Source organism: Trachemys scripta, chromosome 2 (assembly GCF_013100865.1).
Source record: "Trachemys scripta elegans isolate TJP31775 chromosome 2, CAS_Tse_1.0, whole genome shotgun sequence".
In the NCBI taxonomy this organism is placed as follows: domain Eukaryota; kingdom Metazoa; phylum Chordata; order Testudines; family Emydidae; genus Trachemys; species Trachemys scripta.
The window spans coordinates 81,610,175-81,624,466 of record NC_048299.1 but is presented as its reverse complement, the minus strand read 5'-3'; the positions used below and the strand labels follow the sequence as shown (position 1 = coordinate 81,624,466).

Here is a 14,292-nt window from a genome sequence, read left to right as displayed (position 1 = left end):
TAGGCTGTGGAGCCCCCTGGAGTCATGCCTTCATCATTGTGTATATAGGTCCCTGCCAAAAAAACGTCTCTTCAGTTCCTTCTTACCACCCATGACAGTCACTGGAGCTGGGTTTCTTCTCGATCCCCTAATGGTCTTTCTCTTTTTACCTGTAAATAGGTAACTTAGTGTTAATTGGTGTTTCAAGTAGTTTTTATGGTTAGATATGTTTCTGTTGGGGTTTCCCCCACCTCGTTCTTCTCCTGGGGACTGGGGCATGCCAGAAGCTGTGAGGGTCCTGCCAGAAGCCTATGCCAAGGGGTGACCCCCACGATTCTTGCTTAAAGTGCTTGGGGAAGGCCCACAAGACAGACAGGTACAAGATCTGCCAAGGTTCCGCCCAAGAACCAAAAAAAAGAGACTTTAGGTTAAAACTACTCCTCATAGAGTCAGCTCTCCATCCTCAGCCGGCACAGCCCATGTCGGACCCAAAAATCTAAGGATGCAAAAAAGTGGACCTCTTTGGCTGAAAGATCTACTCTGACAGAGGGCTTCAGCTTCGGATTGCCAACCAGCAGGCAGTCCTCAGCCTCTACAATTTCAATTCTTGTAATACTCTGACTAAGTTAAAAGCGTTGTTTCCAACTGAATCCCAAAGAGGGAAAGGTTATAGCAAGGACCTCATTTTAAGCTACACTTGACTCAGCGGACTCGGCAACCCGCACGATGTTGACCAGTATAGCCATGCGAAGGAGCTCATGGCTGCAGGCTTCGGGCTTCAGGCATGAGGTCCAACAAACAATTCATGACTTGCCCTTCGATGGATCAGGGCTGTTCTTGGAGTAAACGGACTCTAAGCTCCACAGTCTCAAAGACTCGCAAGCGACATTAAAATCTCTCAGACTCCATATACCAGCCCCACAAAGGAAGCATTTCAAACCTCCGCCTCCCCCATGCTTCTGCCCTACTCATCCTAGACAGGATTACAACAGGAAGCAGGGCAAAAATAGTAGGAGGCCGCCACCTCAGCCCTTGTCCACCCAGAGCCAGGGTTTGGTGAGGCAGTCTTCTGTCCCCAAGCAAAACTTTTGAAGGTGCCCCTCGGGGTGGTGCACCAGGTAAAATCCCAGATCCTTTCCTCCATTTCGTGAACTGTCTATCCCATTTCTACCATGCCTGGGCCTGGATCACCTGGGATCAATGTGTCTTATTCATGGTCGAATTGGGATATTTTCTCAAATTCTGTTCCATTCCTCTTCAGGGACCCTTCTCAGGAGCAACTTCTCATACAGGAGTTACAAACACTCCTAGAAGCTGGAACAGTAGAGGAGGTCCCTCAGGAGTTCTGGGGCAAGGGGTTTTATTTCCAATATTTCCGAATCCCGAAGTCCAAGGGCAGGCTCAGGCCTATTCTAGACCTGCGAACCTTAACAGATTCATGAAAAAGTTGAAGTTCTGCATGGTCTCCCTGGCTTCCATTATCCCGTCCTTGGATCTGGAGGACTGGTACGCCACCCTCAACTTGAAGGACACATACTTTCATGTGGCGATAGTCCTGTCCCACAGGCGGTTCCTCCACTTTGTGGTCAACACCACCCATTATCAGTTTACGGTTCTCGCCTTCGGGCTATCGGCGGCCCCTTGGGTGTTGACCAAATGCATGTTGGTCGTAAATGCCTTCTTGAGGAGGCGACAGATACTAGTATTCCCATACCTAGACGACTTGCTAATCAAGTTCCTCACCAGAGCTCAGGTGGAGGAGCATGTGAACCTGGTACGGTCAACTTTTGACAGGCTCAGGCTGATACTGAATGTGACACAGTCAACTCTAACCCGCACTCAGAGGATAGAGTTCATCGGCGCTTTCCTAGACTCAGGTCAAGCCAAAGCAGTCCCTCTGGAATTGCGTTTTCTGACCATAGGTGACATTAGGGGGCTTACAATGATACCCCACTACTACGGTGTGAAATTGCCTGAAGCTGCTCGGTCCATACGGCCGCTTGTACGTATGTAGCTCAGCATGCGAGACACTGACTGTACAGGCCTGGCTGGCCTCAGTATTCAGGCAAAACCAAGACCGCCTACATACGATAGTCACTCTTCCTCCTCCAGTTATCAAGTCCCTCCTGTGGTGGTTCAACCCACAATCGGTGTGTGAAGGAGTACCCTTCTCCAGGCTCCGATCCTTGCTGTCTCTAGTCACGGAGGCATTGGCAATGGATGGGGGGGCACATCTAGGAAGACTCAGGACTCAAGGTCTCTGGTTCCAGGCAGAACTTCTGCTGCACATCGTCAGGTTCCTAAGAGCGGTTTGCCTTGCTTGCCAGATGTTCCAAACCCATCTGGAGGGCAGATGTGTATCGGTATTGACCGACAATACAACAGCGATGTTCTGTATAAACAGACAGGATGGTGCTCGCTTCTCTCCCCTATGCCAGGAAGCTCTCAAACTGTGGGACTTCTGCATTGCCCACTTGATACATCTAAAGGCATCATACGTTCCGGGCTCTCAGAATGAGCTGGCTGATCATCTCAGCAGGTCCTTTCACAATCACGAGTAGTCCCTCCATCCGGATGTTATGATCAACATCTTACGATGCTGGGGGTTTCCCCAGATAGACTTGTTCTCAACAAGGCACAGCAGGAAGTGTCAGCAATTCTATTCCTTCCTGAATCACAGCCTGGGCTCGCTCATGGATGCTTTTCCCCTCCCTTAGAAGGATCACCTGCTCTATGCATTCCCGCCCTTCCCACTTGTACACAAGGTCCTGCAAAAAGTCAGACGAGAGGGAGCATCAATGATCTTAATAGCACCAGTGTGGCCACGTCAACACTGGTTCACCCTGCTCCTAGGCCTGTCGGTGGACACGCCCATAACCTTGCCCCTGTTCCTGGTCTTGATCACGCAGGACCACAGCCGCCTCCAGCATCCCAATCTAGAATCTCTCTATCTCCATGGCTAAACCCCTTGGAGGTCACGTTCCCAGACCTTGTTAGGGAGGTTGTCCTTTGGCAGTAGGAAACCAATAAGAGCCACTTATTTGGCTAAGTGGAAGAGATTCTCTATTTGGTCATTACAAAAGGACACTCCACCTTTACAGTCATCAGTTCCCTTTATCCTGGACTATTTACAACATCCGAAACAGCAGAGCCTGTCAGTGTCATCAGTAAAGGTGCACCTGGCTGCTATCTCAGTTTTCCATCCTGATTCGGCTGGCCGGTCGGTTTTCGCTAGCCCTATGGTTGGCTGCTTCCTCAAAGGACTAGATAGACTGTACCCTCAAGACAACCAGTCCCCCCATGGGATCTCAACCTGGTACTCTCAAGACTCATGGGTCCTCCCTTTGAACCCCTAGCAACATGATCTCTTCTCTTCCTCTCCTGGAAAGTAGCGTTCTTGGTGGCTATAACTTCAGCCAGGAGGGTGTCTGAGCTTAAGGCCTTAACTTCTGAGCCCCCATATACTGTCTTCTGTAAGGACAAGGTGCAGTTGCACCCCACCCACTTTTTCTTCCAAAGGTAGTTTCACAATTGAACCAGGATATATTTCTTCCAGTGTTCTTTCCTAAGCCGCATGCTAGCAACTGGGAGCGAATGTTCTACTCCTTGGATGTCAGGCAAGTATTAGCCTTTTACATCAAAAGAATTAAGCCATTTGGGAAATCAGTGCAACTCTTCATTGTGATTGCAAAGCGAATGAAAGGGCTTCCAGTCTCATCCCAAAGAATCTCTTAATGGATTATGGTCTGCATCAGGGCATCCTACGACCTGGCAAAGATACTTGCCCCCGCGCTGATGACATATTCCACAGGGGCCAGGCATCCTCAGTGGTGTTCCTGGCACAAGTCCCTATTCAAGATATCTGCAGGGCAGCGATGTGGTCATCGATCCACACCTTTACATCGCACTGCACCATTACGCAGCAGGCCAGAGACGATGCCGCATTTGGCAGAACAGTGCTGCAGTCTGCGACCCACTGAGATCCGAGCCCTCCTCCTAGGAGATGCTTGGGAGTCACCTACTTGGAATCGACATGAGCAAGCACTTGAAGAAGAAAAAACAGTTAGCTACCTTCTCTTAACTGTTGTTCTTTGAGATGTGTTGGTCATGTCCATTCCAAGTAGCATCTGCCTGCCCCTCTGTCAGAGTACTCCGAAGAAACTGAAGAGGCGGTGGGTCAGCAGGGACCTATATACACCAAGCTCCACAGCCAACCCGATGGATACTGCTAGGGGAAACTCCTTCTGACGACTGCGCACACAGCACGCGCACACCTTCTTGGAATGGACATGAGCAACACATCTCGAAGAACAGATACGTGAAGGTAGGTAACTGGGGTTTTTTATTATTATTTTTAGTTTGGTTTTATTTATTTTCAATGGGCTTCTAATTAGGAGTCTCCCCTAATTTATAGTTAACAATGTTCTTATTTTAAAAAGAGGATGTGTATATGTATTTCAAAAAGTTGAGAATTCTCAGCATTATTTCGTTTAAGTAAACTGATCATGTTAGCTCTTGGTGCTCTTAACTTTCACAAACAGTAATATATCTCATGCCTATTTCTTTAGTTTCTGAAATTACTTATATCTAGCTAGGTTTCAGAGTGGTAGCCGTGTTAGTCTATATCAGCAAAAACAACGAGGAATCCTTGTGGCACTTTAGAGGCTAACAAATTTATTTGGGCATAAGCTTTTGTGGGCTAAAACGCACTTCATCAGATGCATGGAGTGGAAAATACAGTAGAGAGGTATAAATAAACAGCATATGAAAAGATGGGAGATGCCTTATCAAGTAGGGGGTCAATGCTAACGAACCAATTCAATTAAGGTGGAAGTGGGTTATTCTCAACAGTTGAGAAGAAGGGGTGGAAATCACTTTTGAAGTGCTAATGAATCCTGTGTACTCAAGGTAGCCCATTTCAAACAGTTAACAAGAAGGTGTGAGTATCAGCAGCGGGAAATTAGTTTTTTTGTTGAAGAATTGCCACTTTTAAGTCTGTTTTTGAGTGTCCAGGGAGATTGAAGTGTTCTCCTACTGGTTTTTTAATGTTATAATTCCTGATGTCAGATTTGTTCCCATTTATTCTTTTGCATAGAGACTGTCTAGTTTGGCCAAGGTACATGGCAGAGGGGCATTGCTGGCACATGATGGAATATATCCCTGGACACTCAATAACAGACTTAAAAGTGGCAATTCTTCAACAACAAAACAGACTCCCACGAGAAATTGCAAATTAATTCCAGTTCTGCAAACTGGACACCATCAAATTAGGCCTGAATAAAGACTGGGAGTGGATAGGTCACTACAAAAACTAATTTCCCCCTGCTGATACTCTCACCTTCTTGTTAGCTGTTTGAAAAGGGCCACCATGATTACATTGGCCTCATTAGAACTACAAAAGTGATTTCACCCCCTTCTTGTCAACTGTTAAGACTAGCCCACTTCCACTTTAATTGAATTGGCTCGTTAGCACTGACACCCCCCCACACACACACACTTGGTAAGGCAACTCCCATCTTTTCATATGCTGTGTATTTATACCTCTCTACTGTATTTTCCACTCCATGCATCCGATGAAGTGGGTTTTAGCCCACAAAAGCTTATGTCCAAATAATTTTGTTAGTCTCTAAGGTGCCACATGGACTCCTTGTTGTTTTTATCTAGCTAGCTAATCTCAGAACTTTTCTGGTGTTAAAAACTAAATATAACATCAATTTAAAAGGAAATGTTATTTTTTACTAGAATATCATTTTTTCATAGGGGTCAATGGGAAGTCCTTTAACAAGACCTACGCCACGTTCACCAGCCAGTTGGTCCAGTCCTCTCACTTCCCCAACTAATACATCACAGAATACTTTGTCACCAAGGTAATATAAGGCTACATTATAACTTTACATGATAACTTGGTGTTATGAGGTTTTTTTATGTGTTCTCCTGAATTCCAACCCCCTCAAAAAGTGCAGAAAGAACTTTACCCAAGTTAAATCAACCACTGGGTACTTAGAATAATCACTTACTAAAAACTATTAACTAGGACAGGGGTCGGCATCCTTTCAGAAGTGCTGTGCCGAGTCTTCATTTATTCACTCTAATTTAAGGTTTCGCGTGCCAGTAATACATTTTAACGTTTTTAGAAGGTCTCTTTCTATAAGTCTATAATATATAACTAAACTATTGTTGTATAGTTTAGTTTACTATTGTTGTAAAGTAAGAAAAGTTTTTAAAATGTTTAAGAAGCTTCATTTAAAATTAAATTAAAATGCAGAGCCCCCCAGACCGGTGGCCAGGACCCGAGCAGTGTGAGTGCCACTGAAAATCAGCTCGTGTGCCGCCTTCGACACGCATGCCATAGGTTGCCTACCCCTGAACTAGGACCAATCTCCAGACAACTTAAAATTTTGAAGGGTAAAAGGAAGTAACCAATGAAATGCTCTACAGCTTAACTGCCATTTCTACCAGTCTAGAGGATTTCATAGGTCATGTTTTGGATGGTGATGGATTTAGTAGTTTGAAGTTTTAAATGTTAAAATTGTAGGCAAGTTCACTAGAAGAGTTTTTTATATTTAATAGAGAAACTGTGCAGAAGCTCAAGGCATTAATACTTTCACAGTAGAGAGTGGAGCAACAGTCTGCTTCTGCTCTTCCTAAGCTCCTCCTGCTGCTGTTCCTAAATAAGCAGACCCCTTGTTGGCCATCCAGTTCCACCACTTAAAGTCCCAAGTATCAGTCATTGATGGTCTCCTTAACAAAGGAAGGCGGGGTGCCATTGAAAGGCAGCCACCACAGCTCCCACAGGAGTGTGGTTCCACTCCTGTGGCCCCACTCCTCAGTAAAATAATAGTCAGAAAATAAATTGAACCTTTTTATCCCCTTCTTCCATGTTTCCCTGGATCTACAGTGCATTCGATTATGACACGGAAAACATGAATTCTGAAGATATTTATAGTTCTCTTCGTGGCGTCACTGAAGCCATTCAGAACTTCAGTTTCCGTAGTCAGGAAGATATGAATGAGCCTGTGAAACGGGATTCCAAAAAGGACGATGGTGATTCAGTGAGTGTTTGAATGACAACGCGAGGAGCTGATTAAGTACAGCTGAATTGTCTCTTTAAATGGATTTGTATATCAAGGGTAGAATTTTCAGAGCACCTAAGTACCATTTTCAAAAGTGCAGTAGGCCTTTAGAATCTTAAATGCCTATCCATGCCTATCAACCTTTTGAAAATGGGACTGAGGCTCCTTAAGTCACTTAGGTGCTTTTGAAAATTGTATTCCTAGTCTTAAAGTAAAATAACCTGTTTATGTGAGAGATGTCAAATTCTAATTACAAAAAGCCATGCTGCTAATCAAGTCTATATAGAATACCAGCACTTTAAATCCCGTTGGACTATGGCTTTAGTTTTAACTTGCAGCTGCTTATTGGTGTTACCTGTTTTAAATAATCTGCTTTATATTCTTGCTGTTGTACTGGAGGGAGACTGTATGATTTCTGTCCCTGAATAATATCATTTGAATGAAATATGTACTTCATGAAATCTCTTTCAGAGAGCAAAACTTTGAGTAAAAATAATTCTAGACACCTTTTGATGTGTGTTCAAACAAGTTCAAACAAATGTTTTATAGTGTCTAAACGCTGTGGGCAAAACTTTCAAACTTGGGTATCTATGGTTCTAAAAATCACAACACAACAAAAAATCAGGCCAATTATTTAGGTGCTTAAATATGGATTTAAATACCTAACTTTAAGCTTCCTCTATGAAAACATTGCTGTTTTGTGTTCAGTTCAAACACCTAGGTCCTTTTTAGGCAATGTTCATATGCACCATTTGAGAGGAAAGCTAAGCTTTCTGAGGGCTTATCTAAATAAACACTTAGTTCACAGGAAGTAGCATTTAAATCTAGTGTGCTGTGCACTAGGGGTTTGTTTGGACCCTACTTTTGTGCACTAAAAGTTCCCTAGGGCGGTGATTCTCAAACCTTTTTCTCGCAGACCACTTGAAAATTGCTGAGGGTCTCAGCAGACCACTTAAAGATCTTTCCAAATGTTGTTTGTACCGTTAGCTAATTATTGTAAAGAGCTTTGGATAAAAGCGCTATATAAGAAAAAACTTTATTATTATTATGGTTTTTTGTTCTACAAATAAAAGCGCAAAACTCACATTTTAATATCAGTAGTCTTACCTTTCTAATGCGATGGATGTGCCCTCTCTCCCCGGCCATGGCAGCCCCGAGCTGGGGCTGGGAAGTAGGGGGGTCTCTCCCTCTCTCCCCCACCGCAGCAGCCCCCGAGCTGAGGCTGGGAAGGAGGGCCATCTTTCCCCGGCAGCCGCAGCCCTGGAGCTATAGAAAGTCGCCTCTTTCTCTGGCCGCCGCAACCCTGCACATCCCAAATTCCCCCCCCACCCCACCCCCACCCCTTCTTCTCACACCACTGCCCCCTCCCACCTACCCCCTATTCCCCCAAGGCCACCGCCTCACCAAACATGTGCGTCTTCTCCAGGGTCCAGGCACCTAATTAATGTAGCCATGCCTGCATGGCTCCACTAATTAGGTGGGTCTCCCTTCTTTCTCTTGTGTGTGGCCGTCCAGACGTGCATCTTAGAGGGAACTATCCACGGACCACCTGAATGGAGCTCGTGGACCACTGGTGGTCCACGGACCACAGTTTGTGAACCACTGTTTAAGGGTGCTCAATGCATGGCAGCAGGGTTCAGGGGGACACTTAGTGAACGGACAGTAGTATAGGGTAGATTTACAACTCAGCTTGCTGCCAACTAAGTGTTCATTTACACAAGCCATAAGTGTTGAGAAACAATGAGCCAATTTCAGATGTTAGTTGGTATTCTGTGGCACCCATGGAACCTTGCAAACTTCGTAGCTTGTCTTTAGGATTGTCTACATGAGAACTTAGCACACAGCAATTTAGGGTGTGCATTTACAGCCCACTGCCTACTCTGTACAACTCCCACATGTGGACACTGTTACTGTGTGCTAAGAGGGCCATCATGCGCTTTAGCTTAACCCTTTAAAGAAATGGATTTTAAAGTATACTAAAAGCTAAGCCACCCAAGAGCACTTTTAGTGCACAATAGGAATCTCCACAAAGGAATTAGTGTAGAGTAGCTAGAGTGCGGTAAATTTACACGTAGCTTGCTGCACACTAACTTTCCTGTGTAGACAAGACTATTATTTGCTCTGTTAACCTAAGAGGAATAGTGAACTAAAAAGTGAGTGAGATATTAAATATGTTTATGGGGAGGGGTATTTTTATTTTTTCTTGGCAGATTTGCAGTGTCTCTGGAATAGCGGATCTGAGAGCAGGAGGTGGAGCAATTGATACAGGCCGAACAGCTCTTGATAACAAAACATCATTACTTAACACGATGCCTCCCCACTCTTCTCCACGTTCACGAGATTATAACCCGTACAATTACTCGGATAGTATCAGTTCTTTTAACAAATCTGCTTTGAAAGAAGCTATGTTTGATGATGATGCAGAGCAATTTCCTGAAGGTAAGTTCTAGATTACATTCTTTGTTGGAGGGGAAATCGTAAGATTTGTCTACATGTGTTGCGTAGTCATTAAGGTTTTCATGTAATAAATAGAGGCTAAGCTAAATTTAGCTATACATACATGTATCTGAAGGAACCGGACTGCTGATGCAATAAATCATGTTTTTGGACTAGGTTTATTGAATAGCAAATCCTATCTGAGTAATGTGAAAAGCAAGCAGTGTTACAAAAGCTATCAGACAGAAGTCCAATGTAATGGAATACTCCACTATTAATATTCTTCCTCCTAAATACGAAGTTACAGGAAAAGTAAGAGAATTGCTAACTGTAGCATATACTATATATTTGGGCTTAGGTTGTAGTAAGTACATTTTAGTGCATGACAGTCAAAAAGAAAAAATATTTGTAATTATGTTGCTTTAGCTAATTTTTTTCAGTTGGTCAAGAGAAAAAAGATCTTTGTGAATTACATAATGAAAAAAGAAACTGGGTAAAACTAGTTTTGGCTACAGATGAAAGATTAACAGCACAGAGTTTTGGTAGTGAAATATTTTGATTTGAAACACAAGTCGGAGGTATTTTGTGTTGACTAAACATTTTTTTTAAATGCATGTGCTGAAAAGGTGGCTGCGCTCAGACCATGTCAACATAGATATTCAGCTTGCAGCTTTATAATCTTTTTCGGTATATTTTCTTGTAATGTTTATAACCAAATGTTTTATTTTGCATTTGTTTCCTTCTCTCATTCTTTCTTGCTCATTTTTCTTCCCTAATTCTGTAGCTTATAATAACATTTTCTATAGATCTGGTGCTGGCTGTAGCTCCATTGTGAACTTTATGTTCCCAATTATCAACTGGTCTGAATTGAGGCAAAACACTGATGACCAGCTGAGGATCTGGCCCCACATTCTTGAAACAAAAAGATGATGACCACTAAGATAGCACCCTACTGAGAGTTTGGTTTGAAGTATGTCCATAGGTAGCAGTGTCCCCAGGATTATGCAGCACTGCTTTGTCTACCTCGCCCTCTCTCAATCACACTCTTTCATCTATGTCAATCAGTATAGTATCCTCTGTGTTATTCATTTATATTGATATTGATATATTCAATTTATTTTCCATTACCCCCAGATATTCAGTGTGTTGAAGTTGCCTGGATTGGAGGGAATGGTGGTTTAACAACTGGATAGGGAACAGTTGTGGCTTTTGGTATTCCATTGCAGGTTAGACTATGCACAGCTAAAGGGTAGATGGGCAAAAACAGTGGATTGTGGACCAGTGGAGAGATTCCTCTTTAAATAAAGGAGAAGGAAGCTTGTAGAACCTGTACTAGTGTCTGGCAAACAATCTTTACTGTCGTACCAAGTAGACCTTGAGGCACTTAAGTAAAATTATAAATTATTTGAATTACTCTTTCATTTTGATAAGTACCTCATGTTCATTAAAAATACATTTATAAAAGGTTTTAAAGTCTAATTCTAATGGTGTTTACCTTATAATAATGCTGCTATCCATGCTCAGAAACAAATTCAAGTATATAGAAAAGTGATTTTGTTCATGATGAAATGATATCATATTAAGTTGAATACACAGATTTGTAATGAAGTCTTAACTTTTCACTATTCTTTAACATAGAGCATACACCAGCAAAAGGCCCCTGGCCTCTTGACACTCCCAATTGTACCTGCTTTACACCTTACTGAAAATCTCAAGGAAACCTTTTAAAATATGATGGCAATGCAGAAAAACTGGAAGGGGGGATTGTTGCCGTATTGCTTCAGTAGATAGTGAATATTTTGAAATGAGTATTCAGTTATAGTCTAATCTTTATTATGTCATTAAGAGCAATTCTTATTAGAGACTGATGAGAAGGGATTTCTTGCTTCTGTCTCAACTGTAGTTCTGGTATTAAGCAATGGTTTGCCATAGGAACTACCTGAAAGAAAACAATACACTCTCTGGCATTGTTTGTATTCAGATTTAGTAATTGCACTCAGAATGAGATTTATGAGATTCTCTACTTGAAAAATTAACTTATATTCAGCTTTTCTTGAAACGTCACCATTTTATATAGCTAGTTGTCAGCATTAACAGCCACTGTCAGTTAGTTTTCAGTTATTTTATGTAAGATAAAAAGATGCGATATTTACTGGATCTAACCTAAGTGCACTTCTAGTTATTGACATAGCTTTTTACCAAGTTATGGTTGGGGTGAGTAAATAACCAATGTTTGTCTTTTACTATTTATTTAGGAAGTTTTAACATCTTTACATATCATTGATATGTAAACATAAGAAATGAAATGTTAATCATTACAACTCTTAGCTTTTCATTTTGATAACATTATGCAGTAATGTAATAATTACTCCTGGGGGGGATTCTGCACCAAAAAATTCAAAATTCAACGTATTTTATTTGTCAAAATAATGCAATATAATCACACCAGTTTCAATTATTTTGGTAATGTATTTAAACTACAGTACAGAAAACGTCACAATAACTATTCATCATTTCCTAAACACAAGAAAGTTAAGTTTACAAACACTTGGTAATTAATACCCTGCATTCAAGTTATAATCCTGGATTTTCATTTAAATTACATTACAGAACACCACAGAGGGGAAAAAAAATAAGAAGAATGTCATTTTAAATTGCTCAGACTTTCACACATGAAAGTCATACAGTTTTGCTAATCATTGTCCTGGACTTGACTAGGTACTTTGGGAAGTGCTTGCTTCTGATTGTCCTGATATTTTATTGACTGCTTGGTAAAGGTTTTATTTGTCCTCAAAGTCTTTTTTTTTTTTTTTAAATGGGTAAATAAAACAAATCCTGAGCTGTAATCTAACCCCATTGTGCCACTTTGGCACAGGAAAAATGTGAGAAAGTACATAGATCTTCCTAGCTGATTCCCTTACTGTCATTTATAAGGCTTTACATCACTGTGGCAATGTAGGAGCCTTAAAACTTTTTACAGGTTTTATGCTCCTGGGGGAATTGACTAAGAATGGGAACAGTTAACTAACAATAGGAACATAAACACTGTTACTATGCAGGCGGGCTGCTACATTTCTGACTCAGAGAATGAGATCAATTAGCTAGCAGGCAGGCTGCTACTTTTTTGGCTCCGGGAAAGAGCCTTCCTCCTGCATAATAAAAAGACCTACCCCTGCACACCCCTGGCGAGCCGCAGCAGCGAGCAAGAGGGACAGAGTCTATCTTGCTTGTTGGCAGGGACACACGCCCACCTCTGCCCCCTGATGGATAGCATCTCCCCCCACAGGCACGCATGCCCAGCCCCTCTCCCCCTGCAGTGATTTGCAACTCTGAGACTGCTCTAGGCACGCTGGAACAGACGCGCTGCCTGGGCTGCTGGGGAAGAGGCGCGTGTTGTGTCCTCCCCCCTGCAGATTTTCATTTTTCTGCACAGGGGACACAGAAATATGCGGGCCATATGAATTCTGCACCAAGTAAAAATAATCAAATCTCTCTATTTAGCAGGGTGTTATCATATTACAGTGTGAACATCCTTTACCACCAAGGACATGGTGTTTCTGGTGATTTTAGTAAATTGAATGAAACTACTGACTTTACTTGTATTGATCATTCCAGCCTGTCTGTCAAACATTAGTATTCCAAAAAATTGGACAGGCATGCTGGATTTGTTTTTAGCATAACATAAGAATGGCCATACTGGGTCAGACCAATAGTCCATCTAGCCCAGTATCCTGTTTTCTGACAGTGACCAATGCAAGATGCTTCAGAGAGAATGAACAGGACATGGCAATCAAGTGATCCATCACCTGTTGTCCACTCCCAGCATCAGGTAGTCGGAGGCCTAAGGACACCCAGAGTAGGGAGTTGCATCCCTGACCATCTTAGGCCTATCAATGGCTATTAGCTGTCCTCCATGAACTTATCTAATTCTTTTTTTAACCCAGTTATACTTTTGGTCTTCTCAGCATCCCATGGCAATGAGTTCCACGGGTTGACTGTGCATTTTGTGAAGAAATACTTCAGTTTGTTAGCTTTAAACCTGCTGCTATTAATTTCATTGGGTGATCCCTGGTTTTTGTGTTGTGTGAAGAGGTAAATAACACTTCCTTATTCACTTTCTCCACACCAGTCATGCTTTTGTAGAGTTCCATCGTATTTCCCCCTTAATCGTCTCTTTTCCAAGATGAATAGTCCCGTCTTTTAATCTTTCGTCATATGGAGGTTTAGCCTTAATAATATTTGTTGCCGTTCTCTGTACCTTTTCAGTTTCTAATATCTTTTTAGAGATGGGGTGACCAGCACTGCATGCAGTATTCCAGGTGTGGGTGTAACATGGATTTATATAGTGGCATTTTGATATTTACTGTCTTATCTATCATTTTCCTAATGGTTCCTAACATTCTGTTAGTTTTTTTGACTGCTGCTGCACATTGAGCAGATATTTTCAGAGAACCATCCACAATGACTCCAAGATCTCTCTTGATAGGTAACAGCTAATTTAGATCCCATCATTTTATATGTATAGTTGGGATTATGTTTTCCAATGTGCATTCTTTGCATTTATCCACATTGAGTTTCAGTTGTCATTTTGTTGCCCAGTCACCTTGTTTTGTGAGATCCGTTTTTAACTCTTCGCAGTCTGCCTTGAACTTCACTATCTTGAGTAATTTTGTATTGCTACAAACTTTGCCACTCCCTGTTTGCACCCCTTTTTCTAGATCATTTATGAATATGTTGAACATTACTGGTCCCAGTACAGATCCCTGGGGGACACCGCTATTCATGTCTCTCCATTCTGAAAACT

General features: G+C 42.2%; 1 protein-coding gene across 40 annotated transcripts in view; it reads left to right on the top strand.

The window, feature by feature from the left end:
* Positions 1–14,292, top strand: part of CLASP2 (cytoplasmic linker associated protein 2) — a 277,986-nt gene that overhangs the window by 242,890 nt on the left and 20,804 nt on the right. For all 40 annotated transcript variants that reach the window (XM_034761038.1, XM_034761043.1, XM_034761035.1 and 37 more), the window contains 3 exons: positions 5,740–5,846; positions 6,878–7,031; positions 9,263–9,491. In XM_034761038.1, the coding sequence (XP_034616929.1) occupies positions 5,740–5,846; positions 6,878–7,031; positions 9,263–9,491 (490 nt within the window). The remainder of the gene's footprint in view (positions 1–5,739; positions 5,847–6,877; positions 7,032–9,262; positions 9,492–14,292) is intronic.